Here is a 25,860-nt window from a genome sequence, read left to right as displayed (position 1 = left end):
GGTATGTAGATGCAATCCAATCACTCGTTGCTAGATGAACTCATAGATGGATCTTGGTGAAACCGTAGGAATTTTTTTTGTTTTCTGCAACGTTCCCATTCAACTATGTGAAGACTCTCTAACATTTAAGAATTTCAAATCTTGGTACTTTATTCAAACAGCTAGCAAAACAAAATAAAATAAATTGACGCTTCAAGTAAAACACATATCATGTGGTGAATAAAAATATAGCTCCAAGTAAAGTTAACGATGAACGAAGACGAAAGAGGGGATGCCTTCTGGGGCATCCCCAAGCTTAGACACTTGGTTATCCTTGAATATTACCTTAGGGTGCCTTGGGCATCCCCAAGCTTAGGCTCTTGCCACTCCTTATTCCATAGTCCATCGAATCTTTACCCAAAACTTGAAAACTTCACAACACAAAACTTAACAGAAAACTCGTCTCCTACCGCTAGCCAGGCCCTGCAGCGCCGGTAGCCTCACACCATAGCCGAACCAGTGAACCCTCGTACTCCTCTCCGCGTGGGCATCCACTGCCGCATCTTCCCCGGCTCCGCGTCGTCCCCTTCCTAGGCCCCGCCGTCGTCCACCACCTTGGATGCGCTCGGCGTGGAGTGGTCAACATGGTCAACGAACGACACCATCGGAAGTAGACTGTGCGTGGAGAGGCTGATAGCTGGGTCCACGGCCGCACACAAGGAAATGCCTCCACCTGACAGCTGGGACCCACCGGAAGGGCCTCTGTATTTCGCGAAAAACGTTCCCATCGCTGATAGCTCGGACCCACCAGCTATATCTTCGCATGCAAGGAAGTGCCTCCTTATTACGCACAAAAAATGAATACCCCCTGCTAGCTGGGACCCACAATAGTGGGAGGCTGACTTGTGGGCCAACTAAGTTGACGGGGATGGAGGGCTTTGTCAACTTAGTCAATATGAATGATTCTAGCTCCAGTGACCGTACGATGTCCAGCCAACGGCCGTAGTGCTTCTTCAACCTCTGGTCTTCTTGCTCCAGCCGCCCAAACCAGCACCGGTCGTGCCTCGTGCTCCTCCCTCCCGTGGCCGGCTCCGATGCCGTGGGGCCTCACCGCCCCTTACTACTCCCACCGCTGTCTAGGCCATCCCTCTACTCACCCACACCTCCTGTTATTCTGCGGCGACGGCATCCTCACACCGCAGTCGAAACAGTGAACCCTCGTACTCCTCTCCGCGTGGGCATCCACTGTCGCGTCTTCCCCGGCTCCGCGTCGTCCGCTTCCTAGGCCTCGCCGTCTTCCACCGCCTTGGTGCTCTCAGCGCGGCGTGGTTAATGTGGTCAACGACCGACTTCCATCGGAAGAGTACTGTACGTTGAGAGGCTGACAGCTGGGTCCACGGCCGCAGCTAGGTCCATGGCTACAGCCCATTTTTTTTTGTGATTTGCCAAGTAAGTCGCTTTGTCAGGCCTGTTGGGCTGCAAATTTTTCAAGACGAGGAGAGCTTCATTCGGCTGGTTGGGAAAATGGCCTACCAGTAATGAGAAATAGGCTGTACATTTTTAAAAGGGTTAATTGGATATATGCCACTACAACTTTCGTCGATTGGAAAAAGGCCATTACAATTTTACACTTTGGAAATATACCACTACAATTCTTCTACACTTCTTCATATGCCATTATAGACATTTTGAGACCAAAACGCCCCCGTCGTCTCCCTTCTCCTTGCTCCGCGCTATGCATCGAGGCAGACGAGGACAGAGCTGACACACCACGCCACCGTGTGAAGCGCCTGCTACGCACAGGTGTTGGTCGCTGCATGCGTCGCCACGCTTGCAAAACCGTCGTCGTGCTGCTGTGTGGCTTCACTTGCAACTCCGCTTGCCGAGCACGACGAGTGCACGGGCGGCCTCCATCGGTTCGAGCCTTCGAGGGCCCCGGGAACTTGAGCTCGGCAAAGTTGACGGCAAGCCCAACGTGTACGTGTGCCGTCGCCGACACACGCTAGACACGCACTGAACAAACCTTGCGTTGCACACTCACGCAGCCTAGCCAGAACATACACAGACGCTGCACACACTCAACGTACTTGCTGCCCGGCCGGAGCACGCACGGAGCGGCTGCTCATGCGCGCCCAGCAGGCCGGAGCACATGCGCACGGTTTCCTGGCTCTCTGCTAGACAGAGAGGACGGGGAGCTGTGGGCGAGGCTTGTGACGGCTGCACGTACGCGGCGGCGGCCAGCCAGCACGGCTGCATGCCAACCAGCACGCCCGCGGCTGCGGCGGCCAGCCTGCACGAGGCTACAGCGGGATAGGCAGCTGCCTGGCCAGTCCGTCAGCACGCAAGCCATCGGCTGCGGCGGCCAGCACGCACACCCGCACACGGCTGCGGCGGCCAGCACACACGAGAAAAATTGGAGGGAGATGACGGGATGGCAATTTCATTGAGAATAGAATTAAGTCATATGGGCACTTTGGTCCTTTCACCGTGTATAATGGCATATGAAGAAGTGTAGAAGAATTGTAGTGGCATATTTCCAAAGTGTAAAATTGTAATGGCATTTTTCCAATTGATGAGAATTGTAGTGGCATATATCCAATTAACCCTTTTTAAAACACATCAAACCGGCAATTAGTTTCAAATTTCTTTTTTTCATTTCAAGATTTTAAATTGCATTGATTTTTATGCATAGACAATTTGTTAGATTTTATATTGATATACATTTATTTTTAAAATCAGTTTGAATGTGATTCGAAATTTCAGGATTAAAAACAGTTCAGACCGCAACGAAATATGCAAAATTTCGTATAATTTTTTAACCGTGGCCACAATATGGGCTGTAATGCTAACAACAATAATATGGGCTCCAAAAAAAACCCTTAAGAGTTAGCAAATGGGCTGTAAATTATTAGAAATAATGGCAGATGGGTTGTATGCTGTTTTCCACAGATTTGAGGTTTTCCTTAAAAAAAGATTGACGCACAAGCAATGATTGTTGGATGCCCATCCAACGGCCGCCGTGCTTCTTCAATCTCTGCTCTTCCTGCTCTAGCCGCTCAAACAAGCGCCGATGGACTGCCTGCTCCCTCCTCCTTGCGGCCAGCTGTGCTGCCTCGCAGGCCTCACCGCCCCACCGTACTCCCATTGTTAGCCTAGCCATCCCTCTACTCACCCGCACCTGCTATTATTCTCCGACGACGGCAGACGAACCAGTAAACCCTCGTACAGTCGTACTCCCCTCCGCGTGGGAAACAACTGCCGAGTCTTCCCTGGCTCCGTGTCGTTCCCTTCCTAGGCCTCGCCGTCGTCCACCGCCCTGGTGCTCTCGGCGCGGCCTAGTCAACGTGGTCAACGACCGACATGCATCTGAAGTGGACTGTACGTGGAGAGGCTGACAGCTAGGTCCACGACCGCACGCAAGGAAATGCCTCCTTATTACGTGCAAAATAATGGTTCTCCACCTGACATCTGAGACCCACTGAAAGGGCCTCTGTATTTCGTGAAAAAAACGTTACCGCCGCTGACAGCTCGGACCCACCAACTATATCTTCGCACGCAAGGAAGTGCCTCCTTATTACGCACAAAAAAAATGAATACTCCCCCTACTAGCTGAGACCTAATATAGTGGGAGGCCGGCTTGTGGGCCTACTAAGTTGACGGGGACAGAGGGCTTTCTCAACTTAGTCAATATGCACGATTCTAGCTCTAGTGACCGTACGATGTCCATCCAACGGCCGTAGTGCTTCTTCAACCTCTGGTCTTCTTGTTCCAGCCGCCCAAACCAGCGCCGGTCGTGCCTCGTGCTCCTGCCTCCCATGGCCGCTTGCGATGCCGCGGAGGCCTCACCGCCCCCTACTACTCCCACCGCTGGCTAGGCCATCCCTATACTCACCCACACCCCCTGTTATTCTGCGGCGACGGCAGCCTCACACCGCAGCCGAACCAGTGAACCTCGTACTCCTCTTCGCGTGGGCATCCACTGCCGCGTCTTCCCCGGCTCCGCGTCGTCCCCTTCCTAGGCCTCGCCGTCGTCCACCGCTTTGGTGCTCTCAGCGCAGCGTGGTCAATGTGGTCAACGACCGACTTCCATCGAAAGAGTACTGTACGTGGAGAGGCTGATAGCTGGATCCACGGCCGCAGCTGGGTCCACGGCCACAACCTAGTATTTTTGTAATTTGCCAAGTAAGTCACTTTGTCAGGCCTGTTGGGCTGCAAATCTTTCAAGACGAGGAGAGCTTCATTCGGCTGGCCGAGAAAATGGCCTATCAGTAATGAGAAATGGGTTGTACATTTTTAAAACACATCAAACCGGCAATTAGTTTCAAATTTCTTTTTTTCATTTCGAGATTTTAAATTGCATTGATTTTTATGCATAGACAATTTGTTGGATTTTATATTGATATACATTTATTTTTAAAATCAGTTTGAATGTGACTCGAAATTTTGGGATTAAAAACAGTTCAGACCGCACCGAAATATGCAAAATTTCGTAGTGTGATTTTTTAACCGTGGCCACAATATGGGCTGTAATGCTAACAAAAAGAATATGGGCTCAAAAACAAACCTTAAGAATTAGCAAATGGGCTGTAAATTATTAAAAATAATGGCAGATGGGCTGTATGCTGTTTTCCACAGATTTGAGGCTTTCCTAAAAAAAGAATATAGCAGCAGTAGCGAAGGAATCGCTCGATCGGGTTCAGTTAACAGCCATCGATCAACCGCTCGGGTATAGTAACACGTAGCGTGCAGTGCAATCGCTCAGGTTCAGTTAGAGCCCAACGCCTTGCTCGCGTTCAGTTAGAGCCCAACACCTTGCACCCACACGCGTGCGTGTACGAGAGAAACGCGCATCACTCGGCCTCGACCACCCACCGTAACCGGGAACATCCTGATATTTTCCTCGCCCTCGCTTCTACCACGGTTTTTCCGTCATGGATGGCCCAAAGAATGTCATGCAGCTGCGTCTCCGGCCCGCCAGGACGAAAAGCCCATTTTCTGTCATGATTTTTTGTCATAAAAGTAGGAGCCCACCACGTCTATGATGATACCGGGTTTGTCACAATTATTGTCATAGAAGTGTCATAAGTATGACAGAAAAAAAATTTGTTTGGCCCAAAATGTCACGGATGTGTCTTTTTTTGTAGTGTTGATGATATTCTTCGGTGGCGTTAGTCCTCATTTTCGTCCCTTTTTGTCATTCGATGACAAAAGGGGAGAATTTTGAGTTAGCCTTCAAGCGGGTCTACTATATGGGCGTTTTTTTTGCTAAGTTACAACTCTCGTTCTTTTGAAAACTTTGTTGGATCAAGTTGTAATCTTAACTCCGATGGTGGTCTGATACCTTTGCTATGTTCTTTTGCATGCTATTTCCTTATCTATGTTAATGCACGCATGCTGAATTACATCAGCCACCATATTTCATCATGCATTTCAAATTCTTCATATCGTATGTTAAATGCGTGTATGAATTACAAGATATAGGGGGAGATCTCCATGATTCTACTCTTCAATGTGCGTTGCTTCTCAAAAGCAAATTCCTCACATATGCACATCTTTAGGGGGAGTTCTTCTATATCTTGCTATCAAATTCCTCAATATCAGTATTTACACTTCATATATTTATCTCCATTGAAAACTTAACCTATATTGTCATCAATCACCAAAAAGAGGGAGATTGTTAGTGCATCTATTGCCCCTTAGTGATTTTGGTGTATTGAAGACTTATAGGTTAAGGGACTAATGTGTTTGTGAGTGTACACAGGTCTATAAGTCTATGAGGAGTTTGATATTTACAAAGAAAGTCGACCCCTAAAAATGAATGTCTTCAACTGAAGACTTTGGCCTTCTGAAGACTTTGAAAGTGAAGAAATTGGTGTGACCGTGAAGACTTGATATTCATGCGAGGAATATGAAGCGTGAAGACTTTGTTTTCGTAGTTTCATTTTCTCTTTCTTGAGTCATCGGAAAGACCGTACTGTTAAAGGGGGTCGAGGTAAAACTAAGGAAAAGTTTCCAAGTGATGCTCATCACAAAATCCTACACCTACCAATCCCTTCGAGTGAAGCCATTGGAAATCTCATACAGTTCAGTCAATTTCTTCAGTGACAGAGACGGAGTTCTTCTGTTCTCTGAGGAATTTGTTCTGACTAAGGAGTTAGGAATTCGCCAGTGCGGATTGCCTACAAGTGAGGAACATGATAGCCCTGAGGAATTTGAGAGTCAAATTTCCGACTGTTCCTGTGCTACGCGCAAGCTGTCTGAAAATATCTACCCACCTAACGGTCATATCATTGAAGGGCATTTATGTCTTATCATGTCGGGCTGCTCCCTAGGCTATAAATAGCCTCCCCCCTCAACGACTAGCTGGTTGGCTACTCCGAGAGAAACTGACACTTGTCATTGAGAGCATCCCATCCTCCAAGGACTTTGAGTGAAAATCATCAAGTGAGGAAAAACCCCAAACCCAAACACCTACAAACCAAAGTGATTGAGCATCACTGAAAAGATTGTTCCTGTGTGGAACCGACGCTTGTTACCTTTGAAGACTGTGCATCTTCCAGACGGTTAGGCGTCATGGTCTAGAGCATCCAAGAGGAAATTATGGATCGCCGAGTGACCGAGTTTGTGAAGGTTTGGAAGTCACCTGAAGACTTACCCATAGTGATTGGGCGAGGTCTGTGTGACCTTAGCTCAAGGAGAATATGGTGAGGACTGTGTGTCCGGGACTATGTGTCCTTGGGTTTAAATACCTAGCCACTCCAACCAGACGTACGACTGTCACAACAGTTGGAACTGGTCTACCAAATCATTGTCTTCACCGAGCTAACTGGTTCTATTTCCTCAATCCTTTCTCATTACTGTGTTGTGTTCTTAATCGCTACTATTTGAAGACTTTGATTGAAGACTTTCTCAATTTCCTCAGTTCAATTTCTTCAGTCAGTCTTGTCTTCAGCCTGCTTATCCTGTGTTTACGCTTTCTGTACTCTGTGCTTGTTTTCATTTCATCATGATGACTGTGCTACTACTCTGTTATGCTTATTTCTGAGTACTTATTCCGTTGCTAATAGTTCGTGACTTAGGAATCTCCTCACCTTGAAATTCCTCAGTGACAAATTTGTAAAAATTTCCTATTCACCCCCCTCTAGTCGACTTAACGCACTTTCAAGCGTGGAATGTTGTCATTGTAAATATGTATATATGTGATCTGTTGGATGACCCTGTGCAAAAAATTAGAGAAGTTTAGTTTCATTGAAGTTCTGACACTATACGTGAAATGAAAGTGTGGACTGCTTATACCACTGGAGTATTGTGATGTCTACTACACAACCTTCTTCTTGTAGACGTTGTTGGGCCTCCAAGTGCAGAGAGATTTGTAGGACAGCAACAAGTTTCACCTAAGGTTTATCAATCCGTGGGAGGCGTAGGATGAAGATGGTCTCTCTCAAACAACCCTGCAACCAAATAACAAAGAGTCTCTTGTGTCCCCAACACACCCAATACAATGGTAATTGTATAGGTGCACTAGTTCGGCGAAGAGATGGTGATACAAGTGCAATATGGATGGTAGATATAGGTTTTTGTAATCTGAAAAAAAAACAGCAAGGTAACTAATGATAAAAGTGAGCACAAACGGTATTGCAATGCGTTGAAACAAGGCCTAGGGTTCATACTTTCACTAGTGCAAGTTCTCTCAACAATAATAACATAATTGGATCATATAACTATCCCTCAACATGCAACAAAGAGTCACTCCAAAGTCACTAATAGCGGAGGTCAAACAAAGAGATTATGGTAGGGTATGAAACCACCTCAAAGTTATCCTTTCTGATTGATCTATTCAAGAGTCCGTAGTAAAGTAACACGAAGATATTCTTTCCATTCGATCTATCCTAGAGTTCGTACTAGAATAACACCTTAAGACACAAATCAACCAAAACCCTAATGTCACCTAGATACCCCAATGTCACCTCAAGTATCCGTGGGTTTGATTATGCATCACACAATCTCAGATTCATCTATTCAACCAACACAAAGAACTTCAAAGAGTGCCCAAAAGTTTTATCGGAGAGTCAAGACGAAAACGTGTGCCAACCCCTATGCATAAGTTCACAAGGTCACTGAACCCGCAGGTTGATCACCAAAACATACATCAAGTGAATCACGTGATATCCCATTGTCACCACAGATAAGCACATGCAAGACATACATCAAGTGTTCTCAAATCCCTAAAGACTCAATCCGATAAGATAACTTCAAAGGGAAAACTCAATCCATTAGAAGAGAGTAGAGGGGGAGAAACATCATAAGATCCAACTATAATAGCAAAGCTCGCGATACATCAAGATCGTGCCAAATCAAGAACACGAGAGAGAGAGAGAGATCAAACACATAGCTACTGGTACATACCCTCAGCCCCGAGGGTGAACTACTCCCTCCTCATCATGGAGAGCACCGAGATGATGAAGATGGCCACCGGTGAGGGATCCCCGGCCCCCTCCGGCAGGGTGCCGGAACAGGGTCCCGATTTTTTTTTGGTGGCTACAGAGGCTTGCGGCGGCGGAACTCCCGATCTAGGTTATGTTCTGGATGTTTGGGTATATATAAGAGGTTTTGGCGTCGGGAACAAGCCAGGGGGTCCCCGAGGCGACCACGAGGTAGGGGGGCCCACCCAGGGGGGTAGGGCGTGCCCCCCACCCTCGTGGTGGCCTCGGGACTCTTCTGGCCCATCTCCGATGCTCCGTGGGCTTCTTCTGGTCCAAAAACAATCTCCATAAATTTTCAGGTCAATTGGACTCCGTTTGATATTCCTTTTCTGCAATACTCAAAAACAAGGAAAAAACAGAAACTGGCACTGGGCTCTAGGTGTTGGGGAACGTAGTAATTACAAAAGTTTCCTACGCACACGCAAGATCATGGTGATGCATAGCAACGAGAGGGGAGAGTGTTGTCCACGTACCCTCGTAGACCGTAAGCGGAAGCGTTATGACAACGCGGTTGATGTAGTCGTACGTCTTCACGATCGACCGATCCTCAGTACCGAACGTACAGCACCTCCGCGTTCAGCACACGTTCAGCTCGTTGACGTCCCATGAACTCACGATCCAGTAGAGCTTCGGGGAGGAGCTTCGTCAGCACGATGGCGTGGTCACGGTGTTGATGAAGTTACCGACGCAGGGCTTCGCCTAAGCACCGCTACGATATGACAGAGGTGGATTATGGTGGAGGGGGGCACCGCACACGGCTAAGAGAGATTAATGATCAACTTCTGTGTCCATGGGGTGCCCCCTTCACCCGTATATAAAGGAGTGGAGGAGGGGAGGGGCCGGCCCTCTCTATATGGCGCACCCTGGGGAGTCCTACTGAGTAGGATTCCTCCCCTTCCATGTAATAGGAGTAGGAGAGAAGGAAAGGGAAAAGAGAAGAGAACGAAGGAGGGGGCGCCGCCCCTCCCCCTAGTCCAATTCGGACTAGGCCTTGGGGGGGGGCGCAGCCTCCCCTCCCTCTTTCTCCTAAAGCCCAATAAGGCCCATATGCTCCCCGGCGAATTCCGTAACTCTCCGGTACTTCGATAAATACCCGAACCACTCAGAACCTTTCCGATGTCTGAATATAGTCGTCCAATATATCGATCTTTACGTCTCGACCATTTCGAGACTCCCCGTCATGTCCCCGATCTCATCCGGGACTCCGAACTACCTTCGGTACATCAAAACACATAAACTCATAATACCGATCGTCACAGAACTTTAAGCGTGCGGACCCTACGGGTTTGAGAACTATGTAGACATGACCAAGACACGTCTCCGGTCAATAACCAATAGTGGAGCCTGGATGCTCATATTGGCTCCTACATATTCTACGAAGATCTTTATCGGTCAAACCGCATAACAACATACGTTGTTCCCTTTGTCATCGGTATGTTACTTGCCCGAGATTCGATCGTTGGTATCCCAATACCTAGTTCAATATCGTTACCGGCAAGTCTCTTTACTCGTCCCGTAATACATCATCCCGCAACTAACTCATTAGTTGCATTGCTTGCAAGGCTTATAGTGATGTGTATTACTGAGAGGGCCCAGAGATACCTTGCCGGCAATCGGAGTGACAAATCCTAATCTCGATCTATGCCAACTCAACAAGTACCATCGGAGACACCTGTAGAGCACCTTTATAATCACCCAGTTATGTTGTGACGTTTGATAGCACACAAAGTGTTCCTCCGGTATTCGGAAGTTACACAATCTCATAGTCATAGGAACATGTATAAGTCATGAAGAAAGCAATAGCAATCTAACATATAAAGCCTCCTAGACTCCTAGGCAGAACCGATGGCTCCAACACACCGCACCACCCGAGGGGAAAAAAGCACCGCACTTCGCGTGGGAGCGAGGGCGCACCTCACCACACGACCGGAAAAAACACCGCACCGCGCGAGGGACGAAAACGGCATCGAACCCTAGCCCCAATCCACAGCCCCACGCCCCTCACTCCTCCCTCCCTCATCCGCCGCCGCTCCCTCCCACCTCCTCCTCCTCCTCCTTCTGCGCCGTAGGAGCCCCGCCGCCGCCTGCTACTCCTCCACCGCTTCGCCTCTTCCTCCTCCCCGCCTTCCCATCGCTCGCGTGCAGGCCATCGTGGCCACGCGCTTCGCGGGCGAACCCGATCTCCAACGCCTGCTCCGGGTTCGCGCGGGACGGGCTCCCCTGCATCCTCCTCCTCGCGGCCGAGGACGACGCCTCCGGAGTGAGCTGCGGCGCTCGATTCGATCTGCGTGAGAGAGAGAAGATGAGAGGGAGAAGATGGAAGGAGAGGAGAGAGAGAGAGAGAGAGAGAGAGAGAGAGAGAGAGAGAGAGGAAAGAGGAGAAGGAGGCGCGGCGTCGGATGGGAGAGGGTCACCACCGGCCGACCGGGAGGACGGAGACGCCCCTCATCCCCGCAGTGCTGCCATCTTCTTGCGCCAGTCATGGCCTGGACGAACTCACCCGCACCAGTCGAGGTAGGCCTCCACCATATTCTCTCTTTCATGGTCCAGGCGACCGAGGCAGCCAGCCCGCTCGAGCTGTCCGAGATGAAACTACTTGAGGTTTCAGTGCACATTCTTAGATTTCTGCTTCCACAATGGCTTGATGTAGGAGGTGGCATGACGTGTGTGTGAGGTAGTGGTGGATCATTGGGGGTGAAGCAGGTCTCCTCGATGGGTGCTACATCTGAGGTGAGTTGTTTTGGTGATTCTCAGTCTACTCTGTCATTTCCTGAATAAATTTTCTGCAAAGTATTTGAGGATTTCTTCTGCGTCCCATCTGACGGGCCTTGGTCGCCGCCATTGCCATCTTTTTTCAGGTTCCACTGTGAGAGGAGTTCTCCGACAGCCATGAGCACCCAGGTCCAGTTCCTCTGGTCTTGTGTTTGCGACCAGCGGAGCGGGAATTGCCATTCTTGCTGACTCAAATGCTGGGTCTGGTTGCGGTCAGGCGGTTGGCGGCGACGGTGGTGGGGATGTCCCCAAGCTTACCAGCCCGCCTCCTTCATGTGTGGTTGCGTGCAGCCTCGGATCTCTGATGCGGATCTAAATTTGCATAGGTTGCCTGCCCAATATGTAGAATTGATTGAAGATGAATCCTGAAGTTGACAAAAAAGGTATGGTTCGCTCTGTGCTTATACTCAGTAATAAAATACTGAAAAGCCTGAAATATTTGTAGCGATATGACGCTGCAGTACAAGCGACTCTGCCCTTTACTTAATGCGTAGCTTAACAGATATAATGTTGAACTGCTGGATTAGTTTAGTGGAGTTTGATTATGAATTATGACTTCGATGGTCGATCCTACATGAGAGTCTGAATGTGACTTAAATGTTTAACTTACAGGCTCGGGGTAGGGTGTGCACCACCAGACCGGAAGCCGTGTGCTGGTTGGGTTAGTGCATTGGAGGAAACCTAGCAATACGCTAATAATCCTACTGAAATATGGTGAAGCCAGCTCACAAAGGAGCGAGAGTGCAAGAGCATGCTGAAGACATACATGCGACAAGCAGTCCAATGCACACTTTCTCGAGGCAGTACACGAGACTTCAATTTGACCGTTAGTCGGACAACAACTATGAGAAGGAAATGACAAGGATTCTAAGTGTTTTTTGGTTTTAATTTGTTTGGTCATAAAACTGAAAATGGTAGACTAATTACTAATGTGAATGTGTGTCTTATTAACAGAGTGGAGCGGTGCCATAGAGCGGCACGCAGGCAAGGGTGGGGGTCGGGTCAAGGCTGCTGTTGGCGGCCTGGATGCAAGCGATGGTGGCGGCCGGCGGGGGTCTGGCGGGCGAGGGAAGGAGCAGCATGGCTGGTGATGGGCCAAGCGCCACCAGAGGAGGGTGAAGGGGCGACTTCGTGCTTCGCAACAACAGTTCGTGTCCATGGTCCTCTTCCTTCCGCTTCTTTCCTTTCTTACTGATCAGCTCATTGTTCTTGTTCATACCTGTAGGCCATACATGCTCATTTTTCTTCTCTGTATTTTTTCTTGTTTATACCTACAGAAAAATTTGCGGTGGTGATGATTGATCTAAGTATCAGATTGGTTATATGGAAATGGGGCTTTAGTTCTGGAGATGTTCCCAATGAAGGAGCTTCGAGGCGAGCACTGCAATGATGTAGTTTTGTATATGGCATAATCTGTAGGAACCCTCTCTTAGTTTCTTTTTGTTCTTCGTTTCGCTCCTGTTGATTAATGCCAATTAATCTAGCTATTTTTGTTGTACCCAATGCCAATTAATCTAGCTATTTATCATGTGTTTTGTTTCAAAGGTAATATGCCCTAAATCATTTACTGATCTTTCAGTTCTTTTTTGGAACTAGGCGAGTATAAACAATTTGTTATCTTCCATCCTAAATTGTTTCCCATGCCATCCATGTAAGTTTTAGTACCTTTCCATGTAGGTAGTGGGAGATCAAGTGTGTGCATTTCATGACATAAATTTACTTTGTTTTGTTTCAAAGGTAATATGCCCTAAATCATGTACTGAACTTTCAGTTCTTTTTCGGAACTAGGTGAGTAAAAACAATTTGTTATTTGCCATCCTGAATTATTTGCCATGCCATCCATGTAATTTTTAGTACATTATACTTAGTTTGGAGTATGAGAGTAGTTTGTAACTGAAGGAAGATTGACGCCATGGCTGCAACTGGTTCAGTGACTAAGATTATTTCAGGAATAGTGTACATTTGGTGCTCCCTGCACTTAATTTTGGACGTTGAATACTACTCTTGCTTTGACAGATTTTATTAGGAAACCTTATCTGTTAATACTTTCTTGTCAAACTCACAACAAGTTATAATAATCAAACTATATAGTGATGTTGAGGGATTAACCAGGACAAATGCAAGCCAACGTCCCAGTGAGTCCCAGGCTCCTTGAGTAGCTGGCTCCACTGGGTACATAGTCGATTACCTTATGTGTGGTTTCTTTAATCACCGATCGGTTATTGGGAATCCGAATCTGCGATTAGTATGCAGTAGTAAAGAGTTTTCTGTTTGCAAAAGAAAGCAAGTTTATGTACTTTGTCGCCACTGCCAGCATAGAAAAATTGTTTATGTTGTATTGCTGGGATAAATGTGTCTTATACATTGTTTTGTTCTTATAGTCATAACCGAGATATTTGTGGTGCTTGATTTCTTCCTATGTATTTGTTTTCTTTTTCGTGATTTCCTATATATTTGTTGTATAAACTGAACCTAATTAACGTGTGTAATGATGAAGCACGTGGGGTGCAGATGAGGATGAAATGAGCCAGGGAGAAATATTGCTGGTAGAAAAACAGGCCTCCCAGGCCATCCTGACCAAAAATGTATTCCCCGATTTGGTTAAATAGTCCTGTATTGGCCCCTGGCTGCCTCAACTGGTGGATGCCGCCGGCTGCCCAATGACCATCAACACATACGAGCTCGGTTTAATCAGAGGTGAGGCCTTGCTTCTTCCGCAGTTTTCTTCTCTTCTTTTGTGTGGATTTGCATCTAGCAAAATTGAAATTTCATGGTGGGTCAGTTTGGAGGCTTCATATTTCACAATTATTATTGTGTGGTTCACCCTAGAATTTGATTTTAATGCGTGCTTGCGCATATTTGGTTAGGATTATCATGCTTGTTTTTATATGTAATTGCTATGTTTCGAGGCTACTTATTTTATTTAACCCATTATTTGCCATTTGAAAATAATGTTGGCATTGACAGTTGCTAATTACAAATGCTTATCATTGGTTACCGCGTAATTCTTGCTTGGTTTTTGGTGTGATTTCATCTTAGTTTATACTTGTGTATGGACCACCCACGTTTTGTGAAACAATAGTACACCCAAAAGGAGAAGTTGTTGAGATGATAGTCATGACAGCCTATAACACAGGCGCGGTGCTTGAAGCTCATGAGTAAGAAGACAAGAAAAAACCATGCTAAAGCTGGAGGGATTCACAGAAAATGCATAGCAAAAAAATCACTAGGAAATCTACCTTCACTACATTTTGGAGTGTAGAACATGGACCATATGGGTCCAAGTAGAGAACATAAATATCCACTGTTATTTCTATTTTCATCAGTTAATTTTGATATTGTTTCGGACAATAGATAACCTAGGCTTCGTAGCTGGTAATATTTATCAGAGTTTTAGTCTAATGTACTTTTCTGTAGGGGTGTTGCCACGAAGTTCAGTCTACAAACCTCTGTTGTGTAAACATAGTGCTGATCTGCTGAACTAAAATTATGGCCCTGCTTACCTGTGGTGCTGCACTTTACAACAATTCTACTTGTTCTTTCATAGCCCACCTTATGTGTGCCATCTTCTACTCCTCCCTCCGTCTCAAAATAAGTGACTCAAGTTTATACTAACTTTAGTACGAAGTTAGTACAAACTTGAGTCACTTATTATTGTTCCATTTTTTTTAGTTATTGATCATGCCATTTTTCTTTCTGCCTTTGTAGCTGAAAGATTAGTGAGACTGACTAAATTCTGAACATGTTCCATGTGAGAGAAATAGCATGTTGATTTCATCTTGAAATAATCATAGCTGAGGGACGAGGTCCGTAACTGAGGGTCATGTGCAGAGATGGAGGAAGAAGTTGCGAGGCTTGGAACTCTTACAGCAGTGAGGACAATGCCTCTTTAGTTGTAATTGTGATACTCCTGATGTGCAAGTAAACACTCATGTGACACTCCTTATGCTAAAATGTTGGTTGTTAGTATAGAGGTGGTAACATTATTTGGTTCTCTTGTATTGATTTCATAATACATGATGTAATACAATCCACATTGCATTATATTTCCACTTATATCTCCTACTTACTCACTACTAACATTCTTTCTAATTCGCTTCTTGCGCCATTGGCGCAATCGGGTCATCTAGTATACTAAACGATCAAATGCTTAGCGAACGGAATGGGTCAAGTCAATCACATCATTCTCTAATGATGTGATCCCGTTAATAAATGACAACTCATGTCTATGGCTAGGAAACTTAACCATCTTTGATTCAACGAGCTAGTCAAGTAGAGGCATACTAGTGACACTTAGTTTGTCTAAGTATTCACACATGTACTAAGTTTCCGGTTAATACAATTCTAGCATGAATAATAAACATTTATCATGATATAAGAAATATAAATAACAACTTTATTATTGCCTCTAGGGCATATTTCCTTCACTAGGTTAATAGGTTAGTCCCAAAAATCATATAAAGTAGCATATAAATGCATATAAAACATCCAAGATTGATAATATAATAGCATGGAACAATAAAAAATTATAGATACGTTGGAGACGTATCATATTGCCGTGTTCTTGGATCTGCGGTGGCATTGGGATGGTATGACCACTTGATTGCAGCATTGAAGCATTTAGGATAGATGTTGGATTCGGTTGATGGAGGAAGTCTTGATTTTTTCCTGTCATCAAACCAGAGTTAGAGGCCCCAATGGTACCCTGCAGCGGGGTGTACATGTTATTTGTTGGATGACCCTGTAGAGAAAGCAAAGTTCAGTTGCACTGAAGTTTAAAAAATAGGAAAAATGAAAGTGTGGACTGCTTCTACCATTGCTGTATTGTATGGTTGGAATCCAGCCAACATTTGTTGGGTCCGTGGTGGCATAGGGATGGCATTACCAATTGATGGTTGCATTGAAGCACTTAGCATAGCATTATAGTGTAATTGATATGCAGCCATTTGATTCGTGAAAAATTCCAAAGGAGCCTATAGAAAATGATAGAGAAAGGTCAGTACAGTTGAGGTTTTATAAGAAACAAGCAACATTGTATTATTACCGTTGGCAATCAAATCTGGATCAACACTAACCAAATCTTGATTAGGGTTAACCAAATCTGGATCAGCGCGAACCAAATCTGGATCAACATGAACCAAATGTGGATCGGCGCTAACCAAATCTGGACCAGCTCTAATCTTCAAGCATTTCTCCACATCTTGTGCTAATTGCTCTACACACTTAGCAGCCTTATAGTATGATTCTTTTGACTCATCGGCATGAGTAGCTAGTTTCACAAATATTCTACGTAGTTCCTTGTAGCGGTTAGACATTCTTGCTTTTAGGTTATCATGCGGGTTGCATTTGCTTGTTATATCTAGAACTTTGGCATCAATTGTCCATCTTTTCAAGATATAATCCCCAGGGATATGCTTGATATTGTTAATATCAAGTACCTTTAAGCAATGAGAGCAAATAATTCCAGCAAACTCAAACCTTTTGCAACTGCAGCTAACCTTTTCTTCTTTCGGAATGAATCTAACAACATGTTCACGTTGTGTGCCATAAAATTTTACTACATAAATCTTCACCTCTGTGTCACTTTCATCACAAAGCATCGTGTCATAGTTCAGAGTCCGAAGCACTTGATCTTGAACCATCTTGAATATTGCTGGAGTATATGTAGCTACAGCTTGTTTTAACATATAGCTAGATTCAGCCTTCAACACGGGAGTAGTCTGTGTTGCTTTAAAGTCATACTTCACCTCTTCACATCTTTTATCCGAAACTAGCCGTTCAAAATGCTCAACGAAAGTAAGCATGTCATATTTAATACTAATGTATCTCTTCAATTCATTGTTCATGCTTTCACTTCTTTGGGTAGTGCTCATGTGGGCAGAGAACATATTTTTACCGTACACTAATGCCCAATGTTCCTTTTTCTCAAATAGCCTTTGCAGCCATTCATTGTCACATAGTCCATACTTGTCAATCATTTTATCCCATGCACCTACAAATTCATCCTCCTCTTCTATATCATATATACAGTGCTGAAAATCAACATTGAACTTCTTATATTCGTCAACAACTCCGGCGAGGTGCTTGCAAGCATTTTGATTCATATGCCACACACAAAGTCTATGGTGAGAATGAGGGAAGACTTCACGAATTGCCTTCGCCATTGTTGCATCTTCATCGGTGAGAATTGTACATGGATGTTTTCCTGACATAACTTTTAGGAAACTTCTGAAAAGCCAAGCAAAACTAGCAGCGGTTTCATCATAGAGAAGTGCAGCACCAAAGACAATAGTTTTCTTATGTTTATTCACCCCAACAATCAAACCAAATGGACGTCCATCATCTAGTTTTTTGTATGTGGTGTCAAAGCATATAACATCGCCGAACATTGCATAGTCTGAAATCATTTTGGAGTCGGCCCAAAAAATATTAGTTATCAACTCATCCTCATCCACTTGAATTGAATAGAAGAAGTTGACATCTTCTGAGACCTTTTTCTCCATGTATTCTAATACCCCCCCTGTGTCACCTACCTTTGCTCTTATTGTTCTCTTTGAGTACAAACAATTTTTCATATCTTGAGGTGTAAAGCCAAGGTTTTCACTTCCACCTGCTTCTTTAGCCATCAAATCGATTGTTGCTTTATTTGAAATGCCAACTGACTTTGCGACCTCTGCGTTTGCTATCTATGCTTTTGTCACTTTTCTCTGGGATCTCAAGTATTGGGCCATGACTCCATTAGCAAGAGTGTGGTTATGTGACGCCTCAAATTCATACACATAACAAAATCCATCTCTAAGGCTAATTTTCATACGGGCATCACAACCACATCGTGTTTCAGGCCTACTGTAAGTGAATGTCTCCTCTCTTTTATCTTCCCGGCGATGGCCTATAAGTTGTTGTAATTATCTTAGAGCATAAAGAAGTGATTATAATTTAAAAAATGAAAATAACCCATACCTTGACGAGAGCATGTAAATGTCCGTTGCTGCATTGTAGAAGAGTTCATAACTTTATGACCACTGCTTCTTCTGATGCTAAAACCGATGGTTTTAGCATACTTATATAAAATAAATAAGCTTCCTCTTTAGATAAAAATTTCATGCCAAGCTTTGGTACCCTTTCATCGGTGTGATCTACTGCAGTTTCTTGATCCTATATCAGTTAGGATTCAATTTAGTTAATACACACATATAGAAATCATATTTGCCTATCATGAGTTTTTATGAACTGCACCATAAATCAGATTTATATCTCTTGCAATCGTATTTGTCTTAAGAAACATGGAGTGCATTGAGACATCAGGAGTCTTAAGTTTTAGAGGAGAAATCATGATGCACTCTAGAATCCTTGTTCTGTTTATATTTCATATCAGTACACGGTTTGTGCAAGTATATTCAACTATCTCTTATGTTTGTCCATGAACTATATGTATTGTAAAAAGAATAGAAAAAACTGTAGTGCATGTTTTCCAAAAACTGAAATCAAAGATGGTACAGGAACGTTTGAAATTGGCTACTGTACATGACACTGCTTTGTTTTTCTAAATTAAAAAAAAACTAACTTTCCGTTGTTGTTTGGCTTTTGCAGAATGCGGTCACAGATTTCTGTAGAAGTTCTACAAGGGTGCAACACACTGCTTTTTCCCGGCCAACACTTTGGATCGTGTCACAGTTGATGGAAAGTGGATCTTTTAGGCAAACATATTTGTGTGCACTGCTGGATGTGAAGTCTCCCGCAATGGTTCAAAACAAAGAAATTAGAGAATTTGCCGCCGATTCATCGTCAGAACCGAGTGAGATTTCTTACTTTTGGTGCATGAGATTGTTCATCAGTGTCCTTGTTCCCTAGAACACTCCTCGGAGAAGTCGTCAGGGATGCAAGACTCGGAGAAGCCATCAGGGACGCGGATTCCTTTGCTGCTCAATTGAAGAGAAGAATTTCCTGATTTCTGGTTAAGCCGCTATTGATAATTGTGCGCTTTAAGGCTGTAGGTCACTTCCGCGTCCCTGATGTCTTTTTTGCTGAGAGCTGCTCAGATATCCAAATGAGTTAAAATTTGGAGCGGACCTCACGCATAAAATTATCTACCACACAAAAAAATTGGAATTTTTGGATTTTTCTAGTATTTGTTTTGATTTTTTTCTGAGCGGGAGCATCTGAGGCAGGGCTCAGATAAGGAATTTCGCATTTTGGCGCCCTTTTGGCTAATTTTTTTAAATAATACATTTTTTTTATTATTTTTCATAAATATTACGCTGGGTAATTTTTTTTTTAAAATAATATAGTCGGCCATTGGATTCCAGTCGGCCTACAGCTGGCCGACTGGCCCCTGTCGGCCCACTGTGGGCTGATTGGGTCCTGTCGGCCCACTGTGGGCCGACTGGAGCTAATTGGCTCGATGTGGGCTAATTGTTTTTGCAAAAAAAGTAGGCATAAAAATATATGTTTAAAAAATGTTAATCATGTAATTAAAAAATGTTAAACGTGTATAAAAAATGTTCCTGATGTATACAAAAAGTGTACAATATATATGCAAAAAATTTGACTAAAAATATGTTTTAAAAAGTGTTAATCATGTATTTAAAAATTGTTAAATGTGTGTATAAAAAATGTTCCTTATCTATACAAAAAATATAGAATGTGTATGAAAAAAAGTTGACACCAAAAAAATATGTTTGAAAAAAATGTTAATCATATATTTGAAAAAATGTTCCTTATCTATGCAAAAAATATAGAATGTGTATGAAAAAAAGTTACACCAAAAAAATATGTTTGAAAAAAATGTTAATCATGTATTTGAAAAAATGTTCAACGAGTAGACAAAAATGTTTCATGTATTGGAATGAAAGGTTAATGTAACGCCCGGGTAATTAAGCTACAGTGAACCTCTGCTAATGATGCCACGTCACCTCGATTACTGTTCCTAGTCTCGTGCTAGTTCGAAACTGATTCAAATTCAAATTCAAAATCAACCAGGGGATAAAAACTTTTCAAAATTTAAAACAAAAATGTTCGGGGTGTGCAAATAAATGCCTAGGAATTTATGGTGTGGAATCCATGCCTTTATAAAAGACCTAAATACTTAAAATGAATTAAAACAGAAAAGAAAATAAATAAAGAAAAGAAAATACAAAAAAAACAGAAAACAAACAAACAAAAAGGACCCTCCCACTGGGCCAGACGGCCCAGCCGGCCAGGCCACCCACCAGCCCAACTGGGCAAAGGCCCAACTGGCCGGCCCACCCCACTCCCTTAACCCCCTCACGCCGAAACCCTAACCCATCCCGTTGCCCCACTTCCCCCCCACTCCCCACGTCTCCCTCTCGTTCCCCCCCTCTCTCGTGGATCTGGATCGGGGGCAACCGACGCCCCGATCCCGTCGCCCCCGACCCCGGCACGCCCGAACCCGCCGCCTCGTCCCTGCGCCCCGTCTACGCCGTCGTCTCGCCTCCTCACGTCCTCCTCGTCCCGAGCCGAGGCCGCCATTCCGGCGCCGCGCCCTCGACCCCGTCGCCCCGCCGCACTCGTCGCCGGCGACCCGAACGCCGTCCCCTTCCTCGTCCTCCTCCTCGAGCTCGAGACCGCTGCCCCGTTCCCTGCACCTTCCGTGAGCACCCCCCCTCTCTCCCCGTCCCCGTTGCCCGTTCCGGCCACCGCGCCGCCAAGCCCCGCCCCTGTGCGCTGCCGGCGTCGACTGCGCACGCAAGGCCGCACCCGCCTGCTCGACCCGCTCCTCACGCCCGGCCGTGCCCTATGCATGTGCACACTGGCCGCTGCCCCGTGCTGAAGCTCCGCGTGCGCCGTGCTCGCCCACCGGTCGCCCGCGCCGTCCGCGGCTTGCGCGTGTCCGCCCCCTTGCTCGCGATGCTCCCCTCGCCCCGATCGCTGTTGCGTCCGCCGCCGCTCGCCGTCCCGCCATTTGCCCGCGCCGCGCCTTCGTTCCCTGCCCCGGCGCCACCCCGACGTGGCCTCGCCGCTGCCGCTGTCGTCCCAGGCGGCCGGGCTTGCCGTGCCCGTGGCCGGCGCCCCCTGCCCATCTGGGCATTTGCCAATCGGGCTGGGTGCCTGCGCCCGTAACCCGCGCGCCCGAATCGCTGTGGCCCTTTGGGCCACTGACATGTGGGGCCCGGCCCCAGAACGTTAAAAAAAAGAGAGAGCAAAAAAAAGGAATTAAAAAAATTAATAATTAATTAATTAATTAATTAGTGAATTAATTAACTCAATTAATCTTGTTTAGTTAACCTAATTAAGTATTGTGAGTTAATTAAACTGTGATTAGATTAGTTAGATCCTAATTAGAGTAAACAGTGTATGACATGCGGGACCCACACGTCAGATTGACCCAGTCAACACCCTGTTGACTGCTGACGTCATGCTGACGTCATGATGACGTCAGCAGACACTATTCTGGATAATGTTGGTTAAATTAATTAAATAAATCCTAAAATTGATTTAAATCTTTTAAAATTAATATAAAATAAACCGTAGCTCGGATCGGAAAACTTTGTACATGAAAGTTGCTCAGAACGGCGAGACGATTTCGGATACGCAACCCGTTCGTCCACCACACCTCCCTAACCTATCGAACTCGCAACTTTCCCCCTCTTTTTCATCTGTCCGAAAACGCGAAACACCGGGGATACTTTCCCGGATGTTTCCCCCCTTCACCAGTATCACCTCATACCGCGATAGGGCACCCCTAGCACCGATACTTGTCATGTCATACATCGCTATGCATCTGTTTGCTTAAATATTTATTGTTTCTTCCCCCTCTTCTCTCGCTAGACACCGAGACCGACGCCGCTGCTACCCAGTACGACTACGGTGTTGACGACCCCTCTCTCTTGCCAGAGCAACCAGGCAAGCCCCCCCCCCTTGATCACCAGATATCGCCTGCTCTCCTCTATACTGCTTGCATTAGAGTAGTGTAGCATGTTACTGCTTTCCGTTATTCCTATCCTGATGCATAGCCTGTCCTTGCTACTACTGTTGTTACCATTACCTGCTATCCTACTGCTTAGTATAGGATGCTAGTTTATCATCAGTGGCTCTACATCCTTGTCCGTCTGCCATGCTATACTATCGGGCCGTGATCACTCGGGAGTTGATCACAGGTATATACTATATACTTTGTACATGATACATGTGGTGATTAAAGACGGGTCGGCTCGTAGGAGCACCCGCGAGTGGATCTTTGAGGTGGAGCGACAGGGCAGGTTCCGACCACCTAGGAGAGAGGTGGGCCTGGCCCTGGTCGGCGTTCGCGGATACTTAACACGCTTAACGAGATCTGGGTATTTGATCTGAGTCTGGCCATTTGGTCTATACGCACTAACCATCTACGCGGGAGTAGTTATGGGTATCCCGGCGTCGTGGTATCAGCCGAAGCCTTCTTGACGTCAGCGACGGAGCGGCGCGCGCTGGATTGGACTGGAACGCCACTAGGCTAGGTCTGCTTCCGGCCGCCCACGCAACGTGCAGGTGTGCTAAGGGCGATGGGCCCAGACCCCTGGGCGCTTAGGTTTAGACCGGCGTGCTGACCTCTCTGTTGGTCTAGGTGGGGCTGCGACGTGTTGATCTTCCGAGGCCGGGCATGACCCAGGAAAGTGTGTCCGGCCAAATGGGATCGAGCGTGTTGGGGTATGTGGTGCACCCCTGCAGGGAAGTTAATCTATTCGAATAGCCGTGATCTTCGGTAACAGGACGATTTGGAGTTGTACCTTGACCTTATGACAACTAGAACCGGATACTTAATAAAACACACCCTTCCAAGTGCCAGATACAACCGATGATCGCTCTCTCACAGGGCGACGAGGGGAGGATCATCGGTTAGGGTTATGCTATGCGATGCTACTTGGAGGTCTTCAGTCTGCTCTCTTCTACATGCTGCAAGACGGAGGCTGCCAGAAGCGTAGTCTTCGAAAGGACTAGCTATCCCCCTCTTATTCCGGCTTTCTGCAGTCCAGTCCACATATAATAGCCTTATTCCAGTTGATACCAATGCATACGCATGTAGTGTAGCTCCTTGCTTGCGAGTACTTTGGATGAGTACTCACGGTTGCTTTCTCCTTCTTTTCCCTCTATCCCTTCTACCTGGTTGTCGCAACCAGATGTTGGAGCCCAGGAGCCAGACGCCACCGTCGACGACGACTCCTACTACACCGGAGGTGCCTACTACTACGTGGTGCCCGCTGACGACGACCAGGAGTAGTTAGGAGGATCCCAGGCAGGAGGTCTGCGCCTCTTTCGATCTGTATCCCAGTTTGTGCTAGCCTTCTTAAGGCAAACTTGTTTAACTTATGTCTGTACTCAGATTTGTTGCTTCCGCTGATTCGTCTATGATCGAGCTCTTGTTTTCAAGCCCTCGAGGCCCCTGGCTTGTAATATGATGCTTGTATGACTTATTTTTATTTGTAGAGTTGTGTTGTGATATCTTCCCGTGAGTCCCTGATCTTGATCGTACACGTTTGCGTGTATGATTAGTGTACGGTCGAATCGGGGGCGTCACAAGTTGGTATCAGAGCCGACTGCCTGTAGGAATCCCCTTTCCAACTCCTTGGCCGAAGTTGAGTCTAGTCGATGAAAACTGTTTTTCTAACAGGGCTGTGTGCCTTACGGGCCCACGTCGCCATCGGGTGGTACTAGGATCTTTTACTCCTCGACCTTTACTCTGGGACTCTGAACTCTCTTCTACTCGGGTTAAACGAATTTACTAACTCTGACACTAGGATCCCGTTACGACATTCACCCCAAAGTTGGATAAGCCCTAGTTATTCTTTAGAATTGTATTTGAACATTATCCACATTGTCATTTGACTCCTGTGAAAACATCTGTGTTTTCAGATGGAACCCACGAGGCAGGTCGTGCGCCACACGACGGCCATTGGTGCCTCAGGATCACCTGCTGTGTTGGCTGAGATGATGACCTATCTGGGTTATCGCTGGCACCCTGAGTACACCGTCTATGAGGAGTATCAGGACTTCAACCAGGAGCAGTACCGTGCCATCGTCCACCTCTACTCTCGAGAGTATGACTCCACTACCGTGCTGCACACTGCTCATGGTGTTGGAGTGACTATCGATATGGTGGTCCACGATGCTGCTTATGCTGCTCTGACACGTCTCCGTGGCGAGTATCAGGAGTTGGACACCTCCCCCTTCAGGCACACTGCTATCGCATCCGATGTTGGTGCGGAGGGATACTACACTGCTGCCTACTCCACTGTCACCCGAGAGCCATTCTACCATCAGAACCTGGTTCTGCATGCTGATGGGCTGGATAGAGCTAACCGAGCTCTTCGCCACGAGTTGTACACCACCCGTCAGCACCTGTATCGTGCTCTGACGCTGTTGCACCCCTCTGTCCGCTCTGGTGATCTGTCGCGTTCTGCGATCTACCCTGCCCGGACCGTGATGCCCCAGGGCGTCGGCTGGCCAGATGTGGGAGGCTACTCTCCTGCATTGGGCCCTCTCCTGCCACCTGCGCATCGGGTTCCGCACCAGAGTATCCGCGGACCCCAGGCTACTCGCGTGGAGGTCTTCCCTTCGCGTCACTACCAGCTGTCGGGCTACACCTACCTCCGCAGTACCGCATGGGACTGACGTAGACTTGCTTATTAGTGTTAGATGCATTCGCCGCGAGCCTGTGTGCCGCCTATGATGTCTTAGCCTATGTACCGAACTCTGTGTAACGAACTCTATGCTGATCTCTTTTGTAAGATATGCCGACTACTATGTAGTATCTATCGTGCTACGTCCATGGTGCATGTTTCATCATGAATGATTCTTGTTTTTTTTGCAATTACTCAATGCTGAACTACCCCTGTTAAATATTAGCAGGATGGTTAGACCAGGTGGTCGTGGTCGTGGTGGCAACGCCCCACCACCGCCTGAGTACATGGCTGGTATGATCCAACAGCTTGAGATGAATCGCCAGTTCATGAAGAATATGATGGCTCAGTTTCCTCGCCCCAATATGAACCAGCAGCCAACCCCAGTGACTCTGCAGGATTTCATGCGCCTGAACCCAACTGTGTACCGCAGCTCAACTCAGCCTCTGGATGCTGATGACTGGCTCCGTGACATCACCTATGAGATGGAGTCTGCTGATGTAGCCCCTGCCAGCTATGTCACCTTTGCTTCCTTCTTCCTGAAGGGACCCGCGGCTCAATGGTGGGACAGCCACAGGCGTACTCTGCCAGCTGGAACAATCATCACCTGGCCAGACTTCCAAGCTGCCTTCCGTGCTCGCTTCATTCCTCAGGGAGTTATGGACCGGAAGAAGCGTGAGTTCCGCAACCTCACCCAAGGCAACAGAACTGTGGAAGCTTATCAGCGGGAGTTTCTGGACTTGTCCCGCTATGCTGAAGAGGACATTGCAACTGATGCACGCAGACAGGAGAAGTTCCGGGATGGCCTTCAAGCTGACATCAAGCTCGCACTTCTAGTGCATGACTTTGCTGATTTCGCCACTCTAGTGAACAAAGCCATCAATGTCGAAACTGGTCTGCAGGAATACCAGAGCTCTCACAAGCGCAGCCGTGACACGGGCTCATCTTCGGGCCCGTCCTTACAGAAGCGCAAGATATGGATTCCCAACAGCATGTACCAGCCGAATGCACCT

The 25,860-nt window shown here is 46.4% G+C and overlaps 1 protein-coding gene and 1 long non-coding RNA gene across 7 annotated transcripts in view; one reads left to right on the top strand and one right to left on the bottom strand.

Annotated features, from left to right (window-relative positions):
- Positions 1-17,757, bottom strand: part of LOC147963412 (protein FAR1-RELATED SEQUENCE 9-like) — a 69,395-nt gene extending 51,638 nt beyond the window's left edge. The window contains exons 1-3 of the mRNA XM_087529562.1: positions 16,310-17,757; positions 16,049-16,207; positions 15,789-15,975 (exon numbers count right to left, since the gene is read on the bottom strand). Coding sequence (XP_087385688.1) covers positions 15,789-15,975; positions 16,049-16,207; positions 16,310-17,737 — 1,774 coding nt within the window. The 5' untranslated portion in view covers positions 17,738-17,757. The remainder of the gene's footprint in view (positions 1-15,788; positions 15,976-16,048; positions 16,208-16,309) is intronic.
- Positions 10,316-15,280, top strand: LOC125531559 (uncharacterized). 6 transcript variants are annotated; one of them, XR_015608471.1, is made up of 6 exons: positions 10,316-10,976; positions 11,113-11,192; positions 11,321-11,617; positions 11,847-12,394; positions 12,512-13,931; positions 14,999-15,280. It is a non-coding gene; the product is annotated as an uncharacterized LOC125531559 (long non-coding RNA). The 6 variants fall into 6 exon arrangements; XR_015608468.1 differs by having other exon boundaries at positions 14,652-15,280; XR_015608469.1 differs by having other exon boundaries at positions 10,317-10,976; positions 14,943-15,280.
- Positions 17,758-25,860: the final 8,103 nt, after the last annotated feature.

This window comes from Triticum urartu, chromosome 6A (genome assembly GCF_056163025.1).
Source record: "Triticum urartu cultivar PI428250 chromosome 6A, HENAU_Tu73, whole genome shotgun sequence".
NCBI classification, from domain to species: Eukaryota; Viridiplantae; Streptophyta; class Magnoliopsida; order Poales; family Poaceae; genus Triticum; species Triticum urartu.
The sequence above is the reverse complement of the archived record's forward strand: the minus strand, read 5'-3'. Positions and strand labels throughout refer to the sequence as shown.